The sequence below is a fragment of the Mastigoproctus giganteus genome, chromosome 3, assembly GCF_048544385.1.
Source record: "Mastigoproctus giganteus isolate SK-2022 chromosome 3, ASM4854438v1, whole genome shotgun sequence".
NCBI classification, from domain to species: Eukaryota; Metazoa; Arthropoda; class Arachnida; order Uropygi; family Thelyphonidae; genus Mastigoproctus; species Mastigoproctus giganteus.
Genome location: NC_143577.1, coordinates 218,267,156 through 218,290,693, shown reverse-complemented (window position 1 = coordinate 218,290,693; position 23,538 = coordinate 218,267,156). Strand labels below are relative to the sequence as shown.

The window sequence follows — 23,538 nt, the reverse complement described above, 5'->3', positions numbered from 1 at the left end:
CAATTTCAGTGTACATTTCTTCAACCTCTTCATCATCATGGCTCGATGTTGGTGCATAAATTATTATAATCTTTAGCTTGTACCTCTTAGAAATCTTGAGTATTAGTCTTGACACCCTTGGTGATGTACTTTTGAATTCCAAAATGTTGTTTTTAAAATCTTTATGGACCAGAAACCCAACTCCACCTTCACTCCTTTCACTGTTTCCATTGGTGTACAGCAGATTTCCACTTGATAAACTTATAAGTGATTCATTTCTTCTTCTTGTTTCAGCCAAACCGATGATATTCCAATTCACATTTTCTAATTCCTTTTCCAGCTCTAATATCCTGTCTTCACCGATGAGTGATCGTACGTTATAACAGGCCAAGTTCAATTTCCGTGCATGGCAGCCTGGTCGTACCCAGAGATTCTTAGCACCCTCTGCTTCCACTCTGATCCTCTCGCTGCCGTAAGAGGGAGAGTGAAAGCTGCTGGGGACTGAGGGCCATTTGTATTGTTGTGCTCTCATTGCTGGAGGGTTTGGTCTTTTCCTCTTCACACTGACCAGGCGTCTTGAAGAGAACCACTCTACACGTTCGTTGCCACCTAAGTGACGTAACAAGGCTTACCATCGAGAAGGTGTGCATGAGTGGATTTTAGGGAGGCAGGCCAACCGGACTTCTCCTAAATCTTCTGTAATAGAGAGATATTGGATCCATCAGTGCTTTAGGCTGAGTGTCTGATAACACCCAGGATACCTGTTCCCCTCTAAGCCCCTCTAATTTAACACCCAGGATACCTGTTCCCCTCTAATTTACAGACACTACATACTAACCTTAGCTGCTTTGTCCACATCCTAAACTACCAAAAAAGGCTTAAGTTCTGCAAATTGCAACATCTGGAGCTGAGGCACCTGCAAGGTGATCTGACTGAGGTGTATAAGGTCTTGAATGGTTTGAGAAAGCTTAATGCTGATGGGATTCTTCCTCTTGCTCAGATTAAGCACCTGAAGGGGGGGGGGGCATAAATTCAAATTGAGGAAACACAGTCGTAGAATAGATGTGTGGAGATTTGCCTTTAGCTGGCAGGTGGTTGATTGCTGGGACAAAGTTTTGGAGTAAATAGAATGGATGGGTGAAATGGGATGGTTTTTTTTTTTTTTTTTTGCTGATGCTGTATAAGCTTGCTTTCTTGCATCATATGCCTCTACTAATACTACTGCTAAACAACCCAGTAACTATTAATACTACATTAATTTTACAGTAATTTGATGGAAGGGAAGTTAGTCGTAAATTTCTAAGAAATTTTTTTTGAACTGTTACTCGATTCTTTAAGCATAACAAAATAAGTCTCATACCGACGCTTGACTTTGAGGCTGTGATTTGGCAGGCATTTTATCAAGTATATTGGACTTCTTTGTAACTTTGAGTTCCTGTTTCTTAGAAGGAAGGTAACCATCCTTTAAAGATATCTGAAAAAAATTAAACAGTATAATAAAGTCTTTTTAATATATCAGTATTTCCAATTATTCAAGTAAGAATAGTCATTCGCTTATAAAGTTATTTCAAAAGTCCATAGTATAATGCCAACTGCTTGGTAGAATATGCAAGTAGTAAGGCAAGCCAAGTAAGCAAAAAATATAAAATAAACTGGGGGGGGGGGGGTATAAATCAAGATAAAGTGTGTAGATATGTTATGTACTTGTTTACTTTCTATTTTTCACTTATTTGGCTTGCCATATGACTGGCATACTTTTCATTTATATTTAAATTATGCTTCCACATCATGTGGTAAGCAATGCTTTGCAGCCACTGATGTTTGCAATACTGGTTTTCTTCCTTCTTCATTTTCCTTACTTCTTTTTCTTTATTGCCACCTATAGCTCAATTTCTTCTGGATGTATTCTTATTTAACTGTTACTTTGTGCTAGTGGTTTGGTGTTGCCATGCGAGTGCTCTGATCTGTTCTGGTATAATTTTTCATTGCATAAGGGCCACCATTATTCAAATCTATTGCATTGACAATCTGATTAGTGTATGTGTCAGTTCAGTGATGTATTGACCATTGTTGGCCTTGTAGGCCTCTGACGAGATGAGGCAATGGTTAGTCTAATTTTTTTTTTTTTTTATTCATTTTATTTAATTTTGTTAGTCACATGTTGTGTTTGGTATTTGTCTCCTTTTATAGTGATATTTCACATAGTTTGGATCTGGTGTTGTTGAGAACCACTAAACTTTAATTAATTGGCATTTTTGTAAATCTATTTCTTTGGTATTTTTATCAGTTGGTATTTCTTTTAAATTATATTGAGGTGTATTCTTTCTACTACACCCTTTATCTTGATTTATTTCTCACTCCCTTTGTTGCTGCATTATGTACTGGTTTACTTTCTACTCTTCACTTGTTTGGCTTGTCGTACAACTGGCTATTTTTCATTTATATTTAAATTATGTTTATGCAATATGTGGTGGGTGATGCTTATGATACTGATTTTCTTCTTTTTCCCATTTTTCTTTTTCTTACTTTATTATTTTCTTTATGAAAATAATTAATTAATTATGTTAAGATGAAATTCAACTGATGTACAGCAAAAGTCTATTACATAATTATGACTTACTTATGGGAAGACCACTATAACAATATCAGTTAACAATATTAAATCAAAGAAAACTGTAAAGGAAAATGGCAAAATATATATAAATGTGAAAATTTTTTTTTTGTACATGCTTTTACAAATTGCATCTTTTGCTTAATTGTAACCATTATTAATACTGCACATTATAATATTGTTCTTCAATATTATTGACAGCATGACTAGCTATTTTGTTTCCACCTTTGTGGTTCAGTAATTAACATTTAGTTGTAATATGTGGCCATGTTTGTTATAAAATGAACTGTGCATCTGAAAAAAAAAAAAAAAAAAAAAAAACAGCATTACTTTTTAAACTACTATTGAAGTTTCTTTTCCATAGGAAAATGCATTAGGGGTATATTTTAATATAAATCTTATTGGGGTGGGAAAGAATGAGGGGTGTTACAGCCAAAATTTGAAAAATAATTAATGCCCACAAGAATAACATTGTTAGCAAAAGAGAAATCTTTGTTGTTCCCCTTCATTATCTTTAAAAATAAATATACAATTACAGATTCCATTCTTTGTAAGTCCTCCACGGAAGAGGGGAAACATTTGGGCATATCAATTTTGCAACCAATCAATCGATTTTCTCAAATCTAGCAAACTTGGAACCTGATTCTTGCCAAACCTTATAATAATTCACAAGATTTTGGATGATTGTATTAGAGTCATGCATAAATGTGAGCAGGGGGCAAAATACTGCAAATTGGTTCACTTAATATCAATGGTTCGACTGTTGGTGATCCTGCTCAGGTTGCTGACAAACCAAATGAGCATTTTGCATCTACATTCACACATAAGGAATCCTTTAGGGAAGTGGAAGCTAGAAGTTTATCAAACTCTAATAGAGCTAAATGATTTTGTGATAACTGAGAGGAAAATGGAAGAGAAATTGTTGAAGTTAAACATAAGAAAGACACCTGGGGTGAATGGGATTCAAGGTAGGTCCCCATAGATGGGAGATGTGGGAATGTATTCCCAATTCACAAAGGGGGAATCAAAGGGTAACAAGTAATTACAGACCTGCTAGTTTAATTTCTGTTCCAGGTAAAATCATGGCATCACTGGTTAAATAAGTAATGCAGGATCATTTACACAATGCAGTTATATTTAAAACACAGCATGGGTTTGTTAAGGGGAAATCTTGTCTGATAATTTGAGTGGATACTACAATGTGGTCACAAAGGAACTGGATGCAAAAAATAATCTGGATATTATATACTTGGATTTCAGGAAAGCTTTTGATACTGTTGCCCATAAAAAACTGCTCTACAAATCGGAGCGCAATGTGGCATTATAGGCAAGTTACTGCTATGACTAAAGAGGTGGCTGAGTGGGGAAACAGTGGCAATCAACTGACACTGCTCTTTGTGTCCTAATGTTATCAGTGGAGTCCCCCAGGGTTCAGTGTTGTGCCATTGTTGTGTTATTATGTGTTTTCTGTATTTATCAATAATATCGATGAAGGCACATCAGGCTTAATTTCAAAGTTTCAGGTGATACAAAGGTTGGCATGGTGGTTAATGATAGTAATGCCAATATACTACTGCAACAGGATTTAGAAAAGTCAGGCAGATGGGCTAAGAAATGGCAACTGAAGTTTAACATTGACAAATGCAACATACTGCATATGGGTAGCAGTAAATCCCAGAGTAACATATCAACCATTTTGGTACCATACTCAGGGTAGTAGAAAATGATAAAGAACTATGGTGGGGGAGGGGGTAATTGTGCAGTCAGATATGAAGTTCTCTGAGTAGTGCTATAATGTACCTAGCTTAGATTAGGAGAAATTCTTATTTTGACATTTCTTTCTTGTCTAAGTGTATTTTAGAATACCAAGGTTCTGTATTATAAGTAGATTTTAAATGGTATGGTATTAGCTTTTATATGGTTTCGACATATTGAATAAACTTAAGAAAATAAGAAACATCAGTAATATTTGGGCAGTTATCTGTGGATTCATTACAGCTTGTAAAGGTCTTTGAAATTCCCTATTAAATTTTGGACAGTTCACCATGATGTGATACATACATAGTGGATCTCGACAGTTTTGACAATGAGGGGCTTCACCTCTGAGTAGGTACAAGTGAGTTACATGTGTATGTAACTCACATGTAACGCACTTGCTCAATTCGCAATTGAGCAAGGGTCACTTCTTCCATGTCTGCTGGATCGGAAACTAGTATGCCATGGTCATTGCCATTGCTCTATACTGCTTTGGTGGATTAAGGACTTATATCAGTAATCTATATATGATATCGAGTGAAAGGCATAATCAGAGGTGGTGGGTTCTCTTGCTGCTTTGTCTGCTCTTTCATTTCCAGTTTTTTTCTGTGTGGCCTGGGATCCAGCAGAATCTGATATTGTGATTTCTTTGCAATAGCTATGATACTGAATATTGTACCTGTTGTAGCAAGCAGAAAAATCCCATCAGCATTGAGCCTGCTCACACCATTCAAGGCCTTATACACCTCAATTAGATCACCTCGCAGGTGCCTGTCTCCAGATGCTGCAACTTTCAGAATTTAACCTTTCTAAGTAAGGGCACCCCTTTGTTCCTCTCACCAATCTTGTTGCCCTTCTTTGTACTCGTTCTAGCAAATCTACAACCTTACTAAAATGAGCCTCCAAACCTGCATACAGGTCTGAAGGCCAAGGGGATAATCATCTCTTTGTCTCTGCAAGAAAAATTCCTATATATCATCGACAATACTCCATGACCTGCACTGCTCAAAGAACTTCATATCTGACTGCACAATTACTCGTCCCAGGTCTTTTTCATTCTACACTTCCCTGAGTGTTGTACTACACAGTTGGTATGTTTCTCTTGGGTTACTGCTACCCATATGCAGTACTTTGCATTTGCCAATATTAAACTTCAGTTGCCACTTCTCAGCCAATCTGCCTAACTTTTCTAGATCCTATTGCAGTAGCATACTGTCATTAACAACCCTGCCAACCTTTGTATCATCTGCAAACTTGAATATTACACCTGATATACCTTCATCGATAAATACATAAAACAACAATGGGCCCAGCACCAAACCCTGGGGGACTCTACTAATAACATTAGTCAGTATTCTCCCCAGAAAATTTTGCCAGCCGGGTGGCATTATGAAGTAGCCAGGTGGGGAAGTGTAATACTTCGCAATATTATAATATTTTTCTGTTATTTATAAAGGTAACTTAAGCGATCCAGAGCAAAAATTAATTGCATAATTTCACATTATATGCTCCTGTCACATTGACCTTGATCACATAGTATGTTCGAATTAATATTGATCAAGCTCAGTGAGCAGTAACCATATGGTACCGTGGGAACTGCAAAAATTTTAGCCAGGTGGTGCACCCATTCGATAGGTCCTGGGGAGAACACTAAGTCCACGAAGAGCAGTGTCCATTTATTACCACTCTCAGTCATCTCCCACTCAACCATCCCTTTATCCATTGTAGCAACTTGCCCTTAATGCCATACCGCTCCAATTTGTACAGCAGTCTTACTAAGTATATGATAACAAAAATATTTTTTGCATCCAGTTCCTTTGTAACCGCATCATAGTATCCAATCAAATTATTCAGACAAGACCTCCCCCTTAACAAACCCATGCTGTGTCTGAACTATTACTGCAGTCTTGTCTAGATGATCCTGCAACACTTCTTTAACTAGTGTCTCCATTATTTTCCCCCAGAACAGAAGTTAAACTAACAGGTCTATAATTATTTGTGTCACCTTTCGAACCCCCTTTGTGAATTGGGGATACATTTGTACATCTCCAGTCCATGGGGACGGACCTCCCTCCTGCCTATCTAAGGATGCTCTCATAATTATGGCTAAGGGTTTGCTTACTTCTCTTGCTGCCTCCTTCAATATAACTGAATAGATTCCATCCACCCCAGGTGCCTTTTTTTATATACATGTTGTATGCTGGTTGAACTATGGTGGAATAATATGTGCAATCACAGTAGCTATGTTGTCATAATTAAGCTCTCAGCTCAAGTGGAAATCTTTTAGATGGATGTTGTCAGGTGGATTCATTTGTGGTTGGGCTTGGTATATGTTTTCCCAGTTAGATGAAAACTGAAAGTCTCTATTTGGATGGTCGGTGATAGGTTTTATATTGGTAGCATAGTGTAATAACATGTTCTGTCATCTAAACTGTAGTGAAGGTTCATGGGGCTCTGTATAGGTGAAGTTCGGAAAGCTCCAAGTGCACTGTGGTGTATGGGGTCTAACCATCTCAGTGCACTTAGTTTCACTGAGTCATAAACAGCTGCTCCATGATCTAGCTTGGAACAAATTATTGCTCAATAAAGTTTAAGAAGTGTATATTAATCTAACCCCCAAGTTGTTGTGGAAAGGATTTTGACTATGTTTAATTTCTTGAGGCACAAAAATCTGAGTTGTTTAATGTGTTCAAGGAATGTTAGTTTCTTATCCAAGAGAAGCCCTAAGAATCTTATACTTGTTAACGTAGATGCAAATTTTATCCAGGATGCTTTCCTACTGGCTCTTGCTCATGCCTTTTTGAACAATATTAGGTTCTTGGTAGTTGTATATCTTTGAAAAGTATTCCAAGTTTTATTTCTCTCTCTTTTAGCCCGTAAACATTCTTTATTCTATCATGATTTTGGATGAGTTGAAAAGTGTGTCAATGTTTTTGGAACAGTCTGCTCTGCATCTTGGATCTTAGTTTATTTGTTACATATTGTACTGCTGCATTTAATTTTGCAATAGATTTATACATTTTCCAATTTGTATATCATGAAGTGGGAATGTTTCACCATTCCCACTTCATGATTTTTATTAAAGTGAACATACAAAGTTTCATAGGACTTCCAAACAGCTTTGGCAGTTCTAGCACTGCAGGCTGCCCATTGAAGTCCAAATATTCTCCCTATTTTCAGTACTTTAGTTCCAAACTCTTTAGAAATATAATTTAACTCTCTTTGATGCTTATTTGAAGTATAAAAATAAACAGTTTATCAAGAAAATGCTGACTTGTTTTACATCTCTTATTGCATCTTCAACAGACAACTGAATATGGTGGGCGAGACAGTGCCAGATACAAACATTTGGAAATTTTTTCCAAAATTTTGGCAGAAACTCCTGAATTTTTTCCTAACACCACACTGGTTCCATCTGCACAAAATCCAATAAGATTTTCACATAAAGAATTTTCATTGAAACCATACTTCTCCAGAACTGATGTCAAAGTTTGGTAAATTATTTCTGATGTTGTTCCTTTCTTCAAACTATCTTCAAAGTTTGGAATTTCTGATTTTAAATAAACTATTAAGATGCTCTTATGTGAAATAGTTGAAGCTTTGTCAATAATAACTGAAATTTTACCATGTTGACTTATCAGTTTTCCAAAAACTTTCTTTCTTATTTCAGTGGAGATGTGTTTGGCAACAAGTGAGACCATAAATCTAGAATGCAAAGATACTCCCAAATTGACCACATTATTCTTTTTTTGCGAAGCTATTATATGGTATTAAAGATGTTTATAGTGCTGTTTAAATATTTTTCATTAGCCATGTCAATACTGTTTGAAATAATATTTTTTTTCTGATGTTTTGATTATATGTAATGCTTTTTGTGTTAAGCTGACTCATGATGTTCTTTCAGTTTTTTTCTCATTGATGATTGCATATTCTTTTTATTAGAACCGTGAGCTTTGACAGAACATGACTGCCACCTGATGAAAATATGTAAGTGTTTAGCACCGAAAGTGCTTAAAGATAAAGCCTTTCAGCACCACTGGCATCTCATGTTCACATCATTGGCAATAATAAGTCATTTGTACTTATTTTTGAAATAATCCAATTGCTTTTTGTTCCAGAAATGCAAATTGTTTATTGCATTTTGTACTAACTTCTGCTCAGAAAGAGAAAATCTTTCAGGCTGTATTGATTGTTGCACAGTGTTATATGAATTTCCAAGTCATAGTTCAATATCAACAGTATCGTAGCTCTCTCTCTTGTTTGTTCCATTTTTAATAAAATTTCTGTTGTTGAACGTTTAGTAGAAATGTTCAAAATTTTATCCAAACTGTTGCCTCTTCATTCTAAGGGTTATGATTTGAACAATTTATTATAAATGTAAAAGTAAAACTCCACATGCGTTACTTATTGCTATGAGTAAAATTTTGAGAATTAAGGAGCACGCACACAAGCTCAGTGCCTAAAATTAGCTCAAACTACTGATGCGGAAAAGAGTGAAACTGGAAGATTACAAGGGATTCAACTTATACTTAAGATTGCTAATTAGCAATCTTAATCTCGCATAACTTACTGCATTAACATAGCTATAACACACTATATATTTACTTGGACAAGTGCCAGTACGCCTGTTCTTTTCCCCACTACCGTGCAATGGTCTACGCCATATGGTCCACACTCCGGCATGGTACAACAGTAAGTAGCATCTTTGACCCTCTGCTTAGACTCCTTATTTTACTTTAAATCCTTCATGAATATCTATTCTAATTATATCAGTAACTATTACTATTATACTTTATATACACACACACAGTAAAAAACTTGCTTCAAAATCTAGAAATATGTAGCGTATTCTACCACTATAGAAATTGCCTGATCACTAAAAATTCTTGGTGCTTGCCGCCCACCTGCTGTTGAAGTTGATAGCTTAAATAAATTCAAGAAAGAACTAGACAAACTATTGTCTAGTTTTTCCTTGGATAGGTAAAATGAAAGGTGTTTTTTTTTTTTTTTATGTCTGATGCTGTATGAGCTTGCTTTCTTGCATCATATAGCACTACTAATGCTAATGCATTCCAAAAAATGTTGCATGAGTAGGTGTGCTGCTGCACTGCATTTAACACTCAATATTTTTGGAAACAGAACCTAGAAACAGTTTAAAATGAACACTTTATAATTCTATTTATTTATTTTTATATTATACTGATAATAAAAATAAATAATGTTTTTATAAACAATAATTTGTTTACCTAAAAAAAAAAAATAATAATATTTCAACTACATTTCCAAAGCACAGGGAGAGTAAGTAAGGAGTCAATTGTATATGATTCAAACAAGCAGATGTAAGAACAAAACTTTTTTTTTTTTTTTTTTTTTCCAACCAGATATTAGTTCTGTATTAATATAAAGAAAATAATTTTTTAAAAAAAATGAGAAAATAAAATGTAAAAAATCAAAAACAATATACGGTTATTTGGTTTTTAGGAGCATTAGCAAATAAGGCCATATTGCTCCAGGGATATGTGGTGGTCATTCCCTGACCTTTCCGCATCCTCCGTATTTATTGGTCATGGGCTCGAAACCCGGTCTAATCGAGAAGCGTGTGCTATGGAGGCACCTCATAACCCTCGGATTTACCGGACGATGACAAAAAAAAAAAAAAAAAACTTTTTAAAAAATTTAGAACCTATTTATATCTGATAGCATTATACATAAGACGGCACGTCTGATGTACGACACTTCAGACAGATGTGCTGAAAATTCCTTCTAATGAAATAAAGGCTGTTTTACTGCTACATAATGCACCTGCTCACTCTAATGCTGACAGGTTAATTAGCAGGGATGGCAGAATTAAATGTGTTTTTCTGCCTCCTAACACTACTTCATTGATACAGCCAATGGATCAGGGTGTAATCGTTGCATGTAAGAGGTTGTATAAGATATGAAACCCGGTGATGGTTGTTTTGTAAGAAACAGAAAATGCAGAAGAAGATAAAAGAGGCACCAGGACACTGCAAAATTTACATGCATAAACATCAGATCTGTTTTTCGATTTAGTAACTGCATGGAAAGATATGAAAATTGTGATTCTTTCAATTATGTTAATATTAATATTGAATATTATGTATTTTTTTTTTAAATTTTTTTGTATGTTTTTATCGACCTACCTTGGCCAATGCTTGGAAGTAGTTGTTGTACGACATAGAACCTGAAATGGACTTTGAGGCATCTAATTTTTGGAACACTCTTCTGAGGGCTGGCAACAAAAATGCAACTGAGAATGATGTGGAACAGTGGCTCGAATATGATGAAAGTGATCCAGGCTATCAAATTTTTTCTGAGGGAAAGAATGCAGAAAATATTCTCCATGGAGAACAAGAGGACGATGATGATGACAAAGACAAAGAATCAGTTGCACCTCATCCTAAATTGTCTGTTATAAGACGACAACATATGGATGATATCATACATTGAATCATCGTCAGACCCTGGTGTGCTTCCTTATTATGAACATTTTAGAGAATTTCGATTTACAGTAATAAGGAAGCAACACCATGGTGTAAGGCAACTGAAGCTTGATTTCTTCAAGACCACTTCATCAACTGGACCTGTTTCACCAGAACCCTCTAATTAACACCTCTCCCTCCATACGACAGTTGTTTCTGACTTTGAAAATTGTGATTCTTTCAATTAAGTTAATATTAATATTGAATATTATGCATCTTTTTTAACATTTTTTTTGTATGTTTTTTATTCAATGGAGTTAAAGAATTTTAAAGCCCCCCCCTCTCTAAAATGGATTTAAATGAAAAAAGTAATGTTCACATTGAACACAACTTTGTGTGAGCTTTTAAGAAAAATAATAATAAAAAAAAAAAGTTGTGAAAACACTCCATTAGTTACACTGTATAGTTTTTGATGTGTTTAATTAAAATAAAGTTTGGTTCCTGTCGTAAATTTATTTTTTTATATTTTTAAAGATGTTTTAGTATAAATTACTCAATGTACATTATAAGGCCCGACGTAGCCGAGTGGTCAGGAGTGTGAGTGCAGTAGCACACGTTCTTTGAGTGGACTGTGGTTGAAGCCTGTCACTGCTAAATACGATTAACATTTGTATTGACTGATTTATTGTAAACTCCACTGACATGGTGGTCATGCCAGAGTATAAACAAGAGCATAATAATATTTTATTCATACTTATACATTATAATAACATTTTAAGTTCGTTATTAATATGTTAAATACATTCGATTTAATGGACTTTCAGCAATAGCGGACACCCTTTTCCCCAATGAGTCCGTTAAATAGAGGGCATGCTGTATATCTGTCTGGCTGACACACCAAAAACAGTAAAACTTATGAATATAAATATCTATTAGAATCATACACATAAATTTTAATATTTTTTCAGTATGATATTCACTTTCAATCTCCATCTTCAGAAATGTTGAGTCAAAGTTTTGTTCATAATGATGCCTTTGCTGTCTAGACTTGGCTTCAAGAGCATTTCTAAAGATCTGAAGTCAGTTGTCGTTTTCCTCACCTGGATGAATATTCTCACTCGGCATTGCCATGAACTGTTAAAATGTCAAGCATGACTGTGGATAAGCTGTTATATTTCAAACTTCTTGTATACTTGTCAGTTTCACAGCGAAAGACTACTGTACATTAAATCAACTTTATTTTTCCTTAATAGGATCTAGTAGGTTCCCCACACTGAAACTGGCAGAACTGATATTGCAAAACATCCATTGCTTGTTTTATTTTTATCTTTAAAAAATTTTAAATCACTGTTCAATGGAAACTTGAGTGCCATGTAGTCATATGCAGCAATAAAGTACCTCACTAAACAAAATAATCATCCTGGTCTAATCCAGTGGCACGCAAACTTCTTTTGCTCGATGCAAAAGAAGTTTGCTTTTGCTTCTTTTTCCACTGTTCAATGGAAACTTGAGTGCCATGTAGTCACATGCAGCAATAAAGTACCTCACTAAACAAAATAATCATCCTGGTCTAATCCAGTGGCACGCAAACTTCTTTTGCTCGCAACTTCTTTTGTCATCCTCCCTTGGGGGATGACAAGATTTTTAGAGAAGAAAATGACATTGTATAAATTATGTAGAAGAAAATTTTATTTGAGTACTCAGAAAGGAATAAAAAAATTTGTTTCCTTTTTAATTTACACATTAAAATAATTGTTTAATATTTTAACTGAATACAGCAAAAACAACAAATCAAATTCTTATTTTTCAGTAAGATTACAAAACAATGAGAAGGATGAGCCTGACTAACCGATAATATTTGGATGCAATATTTGAAATTGCTAATCTCATGTCATCTTCTGGATCAAGTCAGAAATGCTGTTTTGTTTTTATAGCTGTTAATTTTATGACATAAATATGTAGACCCAAAAGGCTTGTCCTCGGGTCTACAACTCTTTGTATCGCCATTTTCAATAATTCTGGATACTCATCTCAAAGGGAAAGCCAAAATTTTTCACAAGTTGTTGCCTTGAAACGAGCATATAATGCTTTGTCAGATGACAAGTCGATAAGATCTTTCTTTTGCTGAATGGTAATTTCGGGACATGAAGAGCAAATGCAATCAAAAGCAAAGAGATCACAGATCAATACAACTTTTTATCTGGAGATACATTAAATCGTTTGGAAAAATTCTTAATTAACATTGTTATGTTGGAGGCAATGATATCTCTAATTTGTAAAATGCCAATATTATTGCTATTAATAAAATCAGAAAACACGGGAACATTTCAATTTTATTATGCTCAAATGCAGTTTTCCAAAGGTTAAGTTTATTTTTGAAAGCTTCTGAATATTAATATACTTGTTCCCTGTCCTTGAACACTTAAATTTAAATCATTAAGTTTATTACAAAGTACAGTGAAAAAGTCTGCTGTTTAAGCTTCTACTTTCAATAAAGTTGATCACACTTACTGCATCTTTCAAAATTTTGTGCAAATCAGTTTGCATTTCCTTCGCTACTAATGCTTCCCTATGTATAATGCAATGATTTAGAAACTCATATTATAAAAGCAGTTGCCTTTATTTTGCCTTTTAAACTTTTATTTAATGCAGCCATCAGTACAAATCGCAACACAGTTGATACATGTTAGATTACTTGTTTGAAAGAAAATATTTATAACATCAAAAATCTTCTTGCCTATCGTTCTTCCAAAGTGGCGCTTCCATAGCCAGGTGGGCAGGAGCGGCAGTGCATAGCACACGCTTCTTGATTAGACCGGGGTTCGAGCCCGTGACCACCAAATATGGAGGATGCAGAAAGGTCAGAGGAATGACCACCGCATATCCTTGGAGCAATATGGCCTTAGTTGCTAATGCTCCTAAAAACCAAATAACAACAATCTTCCAAAGCTTTGCAAAATAGAAAATTCTCTAAAATATCCCCCTCGTAGCAGTATCCGACATATACAATAAGTTGGGAAAGGTTTGAAATACCTGTGGATTCATCTTTAACTGTATATGGCAAAAATTGGACTTTCTCTCTCAATCGATTTAATAAATTGAATTTTATGTTGTCTGCAATACGTCGTGAGACTGTGTCTCTGGACAGATGAATGGTACGATTTAAAAAATCATACTTTTCTCCATGCATAACAAATAATTTTTATTGCAGCAAGAATGCACCGAATTATGAAACAGAAGCTTGCGTACTATATATACACACACTTGCTATGTATATTTACTGCTACCGCACATTCACACCTCTGATCTTTAGGAGGCAATTTGAGAATTTCTGCTGATGGAAGCACGAATTAAGAGCTAAAGTTTTACAGTAAGGGATTAATTGAGTAGTACCTCTCAGCATTTGAGTAGTACTGAGAAGTCGCACTAGTCAGTGGCTTTGTGTGTCCATATGCAGTGAGCAAATTAAGACGTATTCCCTACGTGGCAGGCAGTTGGGTTCATTCATATCTCAGACTTAGTTCGAGTAGCAAGATTTCTACATCTACAGTACTGAAAAAGTAATTTTAACAACAAGTTTTTAGCTTTTATGTACACAAAAAAATAAATTTATTTAAAAATTTCTGCAACCCCTCTGGGAATCGCACCCCACAGTTTGCACACCACTGGTCTAATCTACTATGATAATCAATTTCCAAAATGAGAATGCAATATTTAAAAAACCGTTAATAATAATAAATCTGCACATAATATGTAGGGGTAATGACCTCAGCATATGGATGTGAATATTTGGACTGAATATCAAACATGGGCATAACATTTAGAAGAAACGAGTGAACTGTTTTATTCAATCCAGAAGAGAAGAACATGAGACTTTTTGCACAAGTAAGGATAACAAGCAAGCTGATAATTATCAGTTTGCTTGGTTTGTTTTTACCAGATGTTTGTGATTCAAAAGTTCTTTTTCTTGGGAAGTTCATTAATTTATCTTCTTTTAAAACTTATTTTGGATCATGAAGTGGATTTGAATATAAGTCTGTGGCACTCAGTAGCAATTGTTTGGTTTTCTTTTTTTTTTTTTTTTTTTTTTGATTTGGTAACTCTTAAATGCTCATGGTTTTTCTCACCACTTCTTTAAATAGACTTGTCAAAGGTTGCCACTGCTCTAACAGTATAATTGCACATTTAACCATAAACATGACATGTGGCTATAAATTTTATAGCAAATGAAGTGAACATTAGTCATGGTTCTGTTTGCAATTTGAGTTCTTGCACATTATAAGGTGGCTCCACAGGTAAGAGTGTTCTGCACAATTGCTGGAGTTTTGTACAGAGAGAGAGAGAGAGAGAATGGGTTTTTTTTTTTTTTTTTTTTTTGGGAACAAATTCTGATAATCGATGAATGCTGGGTATGTCACTATGACCCAGAAACAAAACAGATGGGCAAACAATGGAAACATTCATTTTCACCAATCTCCCAAAGAAGCCAAGGTTCAATTGTCTACCTCAAGGTCAAGCAGCCAGTCTTCTGAGATTCTAAAGGTATAATCCTTAAAGGTTAATACCCAAAAAAGCAACAGCATCATTGAGTACTACAGAAACCTTCTGGGAAAGATAAGAGAAGCTATTCAAAGGTGTCCACCTCCTAGCCACCAATGTTCCTCTTCCTGTCTCACAGTGTATTTTGCAATTAGGTGTGGCTTTGAAAATCTGTAACACCCACCTTATCTCCTGACCTCACACCTTCAGACTTCATCCACTTCCCTAAAATGAAGAAACCTTTAATGAGCCACAAATTTCAGACTGATGAAGAGGTAATTAATGAAGTGGAAGTCAGGTTTTCTGCTCAAAGTGCATACTTCAATTCAAGAGGCATGAAAGAACTTATCCACAGATGGGAAAAATGGTGCAATTCTAGAAGGTTGGGAAGGATGAAATTTCCAGAAAAATTTCAAATCCCTAACTCATATTTCTAAGTGAGGGTAAATACTTTATTGACTGCCTCTTGTAGGTATAATAAATAAATATGCAGAGGGTAATAATGATAATTTCTAATGATTTATGTTTAATAGAATAAAAATTCAAACTGACACCTTACTACTCAGCCTTGTTAAACTCACCAACAAGGGTTCAGCATCTTTTCCATCTGCCCATTCTTCTGCTGAAATAGCTGGAGTATCAGCTAAAGTATCTGGATACAGATCATCCTGAAATAACTCTGACTGGAAAGAGAAGCAGGAAAAAAAATATAAAATGAAATAGCAGAATGCATTAATTGCCTTTATTTATAAATTAAATATGAATGCAAATTAGAACTTTCTGCTTTCATCCTTTAGTAAATAAACAATGTTGTAAATTATCATAATATCATTATAGTATTACAGCATAGTACTATACTAATCAGTATTATGCACACACAACATTAGTATGAGTAATATTAACTAATTAATGCAAGGGAGTGAGTGTTCAAAATTTCCAATTAGAAGGTTCCTGTTTTTTGTGTTATAATCCTGCTATGTTTCATGAAAGAAAAAACAGTCATTCAAAACTGTTGCATCTTTTCTTTTAAAATTTATGTGCATAAATTTTAAGAGAAAAGATGCAAAAGTTTTGAATGCCTCCATTTTTGATGTATTGCACCACCACTGGTTAGTTTGGTGTCATTAAACACCCAAGATATGAATGTTTATTATTCAAGCAAAAAAGATGTTCAATATGTGCAAGTTTACTTCAATATGCATTGAAGTAAACTTGCAGACACCGACTGATGTTTAGAATAACTGTAGGCACCGTTCTTTCATTGTGTCCTCTACAGCAGCTCTCATTTCACCTTTCAATTCTTTACTGGTATGTGGATTATTCCTGCAGTCATTGTTCTTCAGGCACCAACAGAGAAATCAGAGGTATTCAGATTTTACAAGTACAGCAGCCAAGGCTATCTAATCTCGTATTGCATAAGAAACTTGCACAACATTACGGGTGACCCCCATCATTAAAATTTCCTGCAATCAGACTTTAAACTTGCACTGCACTATAACAAAACCAATAGTTTGATAAACCATTCTACACAAAAACATATGCAGCTCATATTTTTCTTACAGAATTTTCTCACTAGGGACATCACTAACTGGTAAAAAAAAATTCCACATTTGATGCATTATTTGACACCAAACTCACCGATACCAGTCCAATACATCAAAAATTGAGTACTCAAAGCTGTTGTCTTTTCTTGATGATCCTGTATTTATTATTCAGAATGTATTAAAAAATATAGTTCTGTATTTATCTGTTGATAGAGAAGTCAAAAATTATTCACTTTACTTTGCTTATTTGTCAAGTTTATGTAAAAGCCGAAACTGGCATTCAATACAGTCAGTTCTGCTATATGCATATTTTCACAACGTGACCAATGCAAGCAGAATGCGATTTTCGCATTGACTCATGCACGATTTTGTTTGCAAGTAACACTAGGTGAACGCAAAACCTGGAACCAAGCTGAATGTCATGACCTGCACAACAGTACAAGTTTACGAAGATTAAAAAATGTCAGATGCGTGAGAGCTATATTTCCCACTACACCAGGTGAACGCAAAACCTGGCACCAAGCTGAATGTCGTGACCTGCACAACAGTACAAGTTTAGGAAGATTAAAAAATGTCAAATGCGTGAGAGCTATATTTCCCATTTATTGTAGTTGTATTGGTTGGAGACACTGTTGTCACTTACTGTATTCACAAGATAACAGGTAATATTGTAGGCAGACTCATGTTTTCAGGAGCTCACATTTTTCTGTTCAAACAGAAATTTCGTGAGGCATAATAGCGTGAGCAGAGGAGCACATTTCTGGAGGTCACTACCATAAAACAATAAAAACAACTTGGAGTTCCTGGTTTATTGGGTTTTTCTATTAGTGCAATCTAATTATAAACGGGTAGTAAACTCGATCTTATTGCATTTGCGATAATACCAATACCTGGAATTCTGTGGATTTTTACATTATTGATTGCTTATTTGGTGAAACGTGTTTCCCCTTTCATGAAATCTTCAATCATATAAAAAACTTAAAATAAATTTTCAGAATATTCTCTTCATCCCTATTTTTTTTTAAGTTTCGTAAATTTGTTACTCCGTATCTCACTTGTGCAATTTGTGCATGCCTTGTTCGTCATTATTGATTGCTTATTTTTAAAAATTTTTTTTTTTTACCATTTTGAATTTTACAATCCAAAAAAGAAAAGAAAAAAAAAAAAAGTCAGTAAACAGATATCAATTAATATTCATATGTAACAGTATTAATTAAGATATGTACATAAGCGTTCATAGTCTCCGACCAATACAAGGTATCTTATCAAGCTAAAGTGCTATATTTACTGCAATATTTATTTATTAGAAATTTAAGATGTTTAAACCTGTGTTAGCAATTTTATTCGGTTTCTAACTTTTTTTAGTGTTTTAAAATTCAGATTGACTACATTTCAGAGTTCTGTTGAACCCCCATCATGCTTAAGCCACTGTGAAATGAATGAGTCATCACTGCCTACTAAATGACAACCTACATAATGTATTTCCACTATAACATCTTACACTATTTGCTACTACTAACTAGTAGTAGCGAATAGTGCAAAAGAGCAAGCTCATATAGCATCAGCCAGCCAAACACCCACCCACCTAAGCCTGGAATGGTATTTCTTAGTTGGCATGAAAAGCCTAGCAGCTTCTACAATTACTTCCCTGAATGCTTCCCATTTAGCATTTGCTGTTTCTAACATCAGATGGCAGGCGCCTCTGTAGCCAGGTGGGAAGGAGCAACAGTGCGTAGCACACGCTTCTTGATTAGACCGGGGTTCGAGCCCATCACCACCAAATACAGAGGATGCGGAAAGGTTCAGGGAATGACCACCGCATATCCCGGAGCAATATGGCCTTAGTTGCTAATGCTCCTTAAAAAAAAAAAAACGCCATCAGATGGTCCCACTGTAGTCACCCTTATGAAAGTAAAAACTTCCCTTTACCACTGCCAGTAGTTATTTCTTTAAGTACATCCCACATCAACAGAGCTGACATAGGATGGCACTATTCACTTGACTGCTCTGATGGATATCAGTGCAGTCAAGTGAATTTGGAGAATGGCATAAACTGTAAAACTATTTAAAGTTTATGCCATTCACCAAATCTTTTTTTGGATTTCAGCCTTTTTGAAATCTTTTCTGTTGGGAAGAGAGTACTGCAAGTGAATGACCTGATGAGCCAGTGATGAGAAATATCTACAATATGTGAGATGCTTGATGCCGTGAAAGTTTTAAAAGTTCAACGAATTTAGAACAAAAGCCTCAAGCTACAAAACAACTATGCCTACATCACTGGTCAGGCTCCAAAAAGAGCTGAAACACAGCAAGAACATTGGCGTACACTTTAAATAAATAGCAATATATTTCTCCAGCAGAGCAGCATTTTTTTAATTAATGTGCTTAGGCAACTCATGCTGAAATGTTTCAATTCTATGAGACTAATGCGCTTAATAGCAAACTTAGTTGACCTTTGTACAGAACTGAGGCTTTTCCCTACTTGGACAAAAATTTAATTTCAGTTGTTAATTCTTCTTCTTCTGACTTGAATTCATGAGGTGTAATCAAAAATTAAGGAGCTGAACTAATATTTGGGAAATGATAAAGCTTACTGGCTATTCTGACTAATTCTCCTTCAAAGTAGCCTCCTCAACACTGTATACACCAAATCCAATACTTTTAAGGCATTCCTGATAGGCTTCTTTTTAATTGCTGAAAACAGTTCTTGTGTAACTTTCTGAATAATTTTCACAGTCATTACCAAATCTGTAACCTTTTAAGGGGAGTTAAGCACAAAAAAATTAAAAAAAAGAAAGAAAGAAAAGGCCACTGAATATGATGGGCCACAATGATGAACTGCTCTGCAAGAAATTCATGAACAAAAGCACCAAGTATGCAAGGATCAATGTCATGAATGGCAAAATGTCATTTTGCCTGAAGCCCATTTTCTCTGAATATCACATAATTGACATAGAACAGGCTTGTAGCATAATAAGCATAATCTTCCATTTGACACTGTTGCTTTTCTGGGCCTCGGAGAAGACAGTCTTCAATTCATAGGGCAGGAGACCTTTGCTTTTGGATCATAGCCATATATACACACAATTTTTCATCAGAAATGATGGAAAAAATCATCAGAAAAAAATGTTAGTTGGCAGTTTCATGTAGACAAAGAACCTGATGTAAAAGAAGCTGCTGCTGCTGCTTTCTGTGATCATCAATGAGGAAACAAGGCACAAAAATGGCTGAAACATATCACATTAACAAATCTCGACTAAAACTGATTGAAACGTCCAATAAGAAATATCAATTTCCCTAGAAGCTTTGTGGATTATTAACATGTCAGTCATTCCTGATCAGGTCATGAACACAACTGTATCATTGGTTTTTGGAGTTAAATGGCTGCCAGAGTGAAGATTATCTTTATTGGATAACTGCCCCTCTTTCACACTCTGTAAACTGCTGAAAAATGACTCATTGAAAGTAGTTTTTAACATTTTGTAGGTTTGTTTCACTTTTTCCTAATTTGATGCAAAATTCACTGTTCAGAAAAATCAGTCATTTTAAAATGCAATGAAACAATAAATGAAATGCAATAATAGGGCTTTTATTCAACCTTCACTAATTCAGACTGCTTTCAGATAAATAGATGATGTATGTGTTACTAAATGTGGTCCAATGAAGATACAGTTTCCAAACTTTCTGAGTAGCACACCTTATATCAGTGGTTTTCAACCTTTTTTTTAATAATGGCACCACTCAATTTTCTGCCTGTTAGATCCGATTCTCTCTCTCTGTATATATATATAATATTAAAAAATATATGTTATATGATATTTATTACAATAATATAATTATAAAAATTACATTTCATAATACAAATTATATATATACAGTATATAATTTTATTCTTTTTATAGAGGTACTAAGTAAATATCAATTATAGATTACCACAAAATTAAAAAGATACTGCACACCTTTTTATAATGAAATAAACATATAAATTAAAAAAATAATAAGTTTAAGTAACTTAAACCCAAATTACGTGGCACCCCTGGAATGTTGTTGCGGCACCCCGGTTGAAAACCACCACCATATACACCGAGTTGGGTTTGCATTAGCAAAACTTACCTAATACTTTGTGTGACCACTTTTTTTCTTGCAATATAGCCAGTAGACATCTTGGCATGGACTTCGCAAGGTGTCGCAGGGTGTACTGTGTTAGTTCTACCCATGCATTGTACAGTGTGTCCAGTAATGCCAGCACACTTTCAGGTTGATGGCTTTAGCATCCAATGTCCATTTCCAGTAGGTCCCAAACATACTCAATTGGGTTGGGATTGGGTGGCCATAAGAGGATGTGGAATTCATTGTCATGTGCTTGAAACCAGTTAGCAACCTACTGTGCCTTTGGCATAGTGAAGTGTTTTTTGACAGATTCTGAAGTTGTCTGGATACATTGTTATCACGAAAGCATATATTTGGTCCGTGATGATAGAAAGATAGAATCCCACTGGACTGTTGATTACTGGTTATCAGAGGACCCAGGTCATACCACAAAAACAGTCCCCAAACCATAACACCATTGCCTCATGTTGCTTTCTCCAAATGCAGATGAAACCATCAGCATGATAGAGTTGGAAACAAGGTTCATCAGACCAGGCAACATGTCAGTGGTCCAGTGTTGGTGCTGAGAGGCCCATGCAAGGTACAGTTTCTTGTGTCTCAAGATGAGTATGGGTACCTGTGATAGCCGTTGAATGCCATATGAGCTAATGTCTATGGACTATGTCCAGCACATAGTCCATGTGTATTCACATGGACTATGCACAAGACAAGATACAAGGCTCTGCTTGTGCAGGACATCTATAAACTCCTGACACCACCAATATATTCTTGGACTTGCCAAGTGTCAACTGCTGACATGGTGCAGGAAGTCTATAAACTGAAGGATTGAGACGTATACCAACTTAGACACTGTTAACACTTTTCCTAGACAAGTGAGATTGCCACTGTTGCCATGCCTGTCTTCCCCTGAGTCTAGACAAGAGCTGACCACAGTAGGCATCAAACTGGACTTGACCTTGCTGACTGTCTTTAGACATTATGGGATACGTTGCTGACTCGGGATGTCTTTCCCTTGGCCTAGGCCTGTACTGATGCAGTGAGTAGCTGATGCCTTGAGGCATGAGATTTCTTGCAGATACCCTATAAGGATGTAGGATGACTTTTTGGCATCAGACAGTCTGGCACAGGATGTTATGCCAAGCAGGAACCACATAGGGCACTATGACCTTTAGCTCACCCACTAGAGGTTGTCCTAGGAATTCCATATCCACCCTCTCCTACTTCCTGGTGGGTGCCTCCTGCTTACATGAGTAGGTGGTAGATGACTTTCATCAACCGGTGAAATACCACCACTTTGCTTATTGGAGGCTTGAAGTGGTGAAACCCATGTTTAGTCTCTAGAGCAAAGTTTCCGGCATCCCCCCCCCTCCCCCCCATACTTCTCCTTCAACCCATGCCCGGTACTAAGTACTATAGGTTTTGATACCTTTCGTGTTTGGGTTTTTCATTAAAAAAAAAAAAAAAAAAAATCTACCCGTTTCAGTAAATAAAAGGGGGGGGGGCACCCTGCCCCTATGCCTTTCATTTCTTCCCATGGGAAAAGGGCGGGATGTCATCATCTCCACAGAGTAAACCTCTGCTGCTCTTTTCTACTTCCTTCTGATGGTTGCCTCCTCCATACATCCACCTCTTTTTGCTTCTAAGGCTACGGGAGCCACACATTTAACAAGCCGCTAAGTGGAATTTTATTTGATTTGAAGTTATTGTTTTTCTCTAAATTTTGGTTTAAATTTAGTAATGCTTTTTTTTTTTTTTTTTTTGATTTTCTGATTAATTCGATGTATTTATTCTTTACTTGGCCTTTGTAACTGCATAAAAAACCACAGTCAACTTCTGCCGGCATTGTGTTGTATCAATAGGAGCATATAAATTCTGCTGCCACTGTTTTCATACTGATAGAGCAGATACTAGAAGTTTCTATTTAGCTTGTAGCAGTGTAATCAGTATCAGAACAGGATTATAAACTATAATTTATGGCATTACGTATGTGTTTTAATTATTTAACCTTATCATGCAGTCAGTTATGTACAACATTAATATTCACAGAGCTTTTAGAATCAGTGATTTGGCGTAGATAGAGTATTGCAAATAGCTCATGAGGAAGTTCGAATCATGTAGGTTGACAATAGAGTTAAATTTATCATCTCTTATAACTACTTAAAATTTACAAATGTAACGTTATAGACATAACTTAAACTTGATAGGAGATGTGGAATTCATATAATGTAAACTTGATAGGAGATACATATATCATAAGCTCGATACTGAAATATATATATAGTGTTATTACTGCATTGGGATATATGTGTTAGAGTAGTATTTTTAACTGTATTGAAAATGAATCGAAATCATGCCTCAGACCAGAGCAGCAAAGTGAAAGGATCAAGGCAGTGGGAGTGCTGTGGATCAGGGGGAGAACTGAGGGGGGGGGTTGTCCTCTGATTCACAGCCTTTTGAAACATACTGTATGTCTGATGGTTGTGGAGCTATCAGGAACAAGACATTATACAGGTAGTTCCCGACTTTACGAGTTAACTGGTTCCTAGTGTGCGCTTGT

The 23,538-nt window shown here is 35.5% G+C and overlaps 2 protein-coding genes across 3 annotated transcripts in view; one reads left to right on the top strand and one right to left on the bottom strand.

Annotated features, from left to right (window-relative positions):
* Positions 1 to 8,043, top strand: part of LOC150088726 (GPN-loop GTPase 3) — a 135,458-nt gene extending 127,415 nt beyond the window's left edge. The window contains exon 9 of the mRNA XM_090369629.1: positions 8,016 to 8,043. The gene's annotated coding sequence lies outside the window, so the exon portion shown is untranslated. The remainder of the gene's footprint in view (positions 1 to 8,015) is intronic.
* LOC150088725 (coronin-1C-like) overlaps positions 1 to 23,538 on the bottom strand; it is a 244,800-nt gene that overhangs the window by 18,888 nt on the left and 202,374 nt on the right. For both annotated transcript variants that reach the window (XM_090369628.1, XM_090369627.1), the window contains exons 9-10: positions 15,909 to 16,010; positions 1,340 to 1,453 (exon numbers count right to left, since the gene is read on the bottom strand). In XM_090369628.1, the coding sequence (XP_090225754.1) occupies positions 1,340 to 1,453; positions 15,909 to 16,010 (216 nt within the window). The remainder of the gene's footprint in view (positions 1 to 1,339; positions 1,454 to 15,908; positions 16,011 to 23,538) is intronic.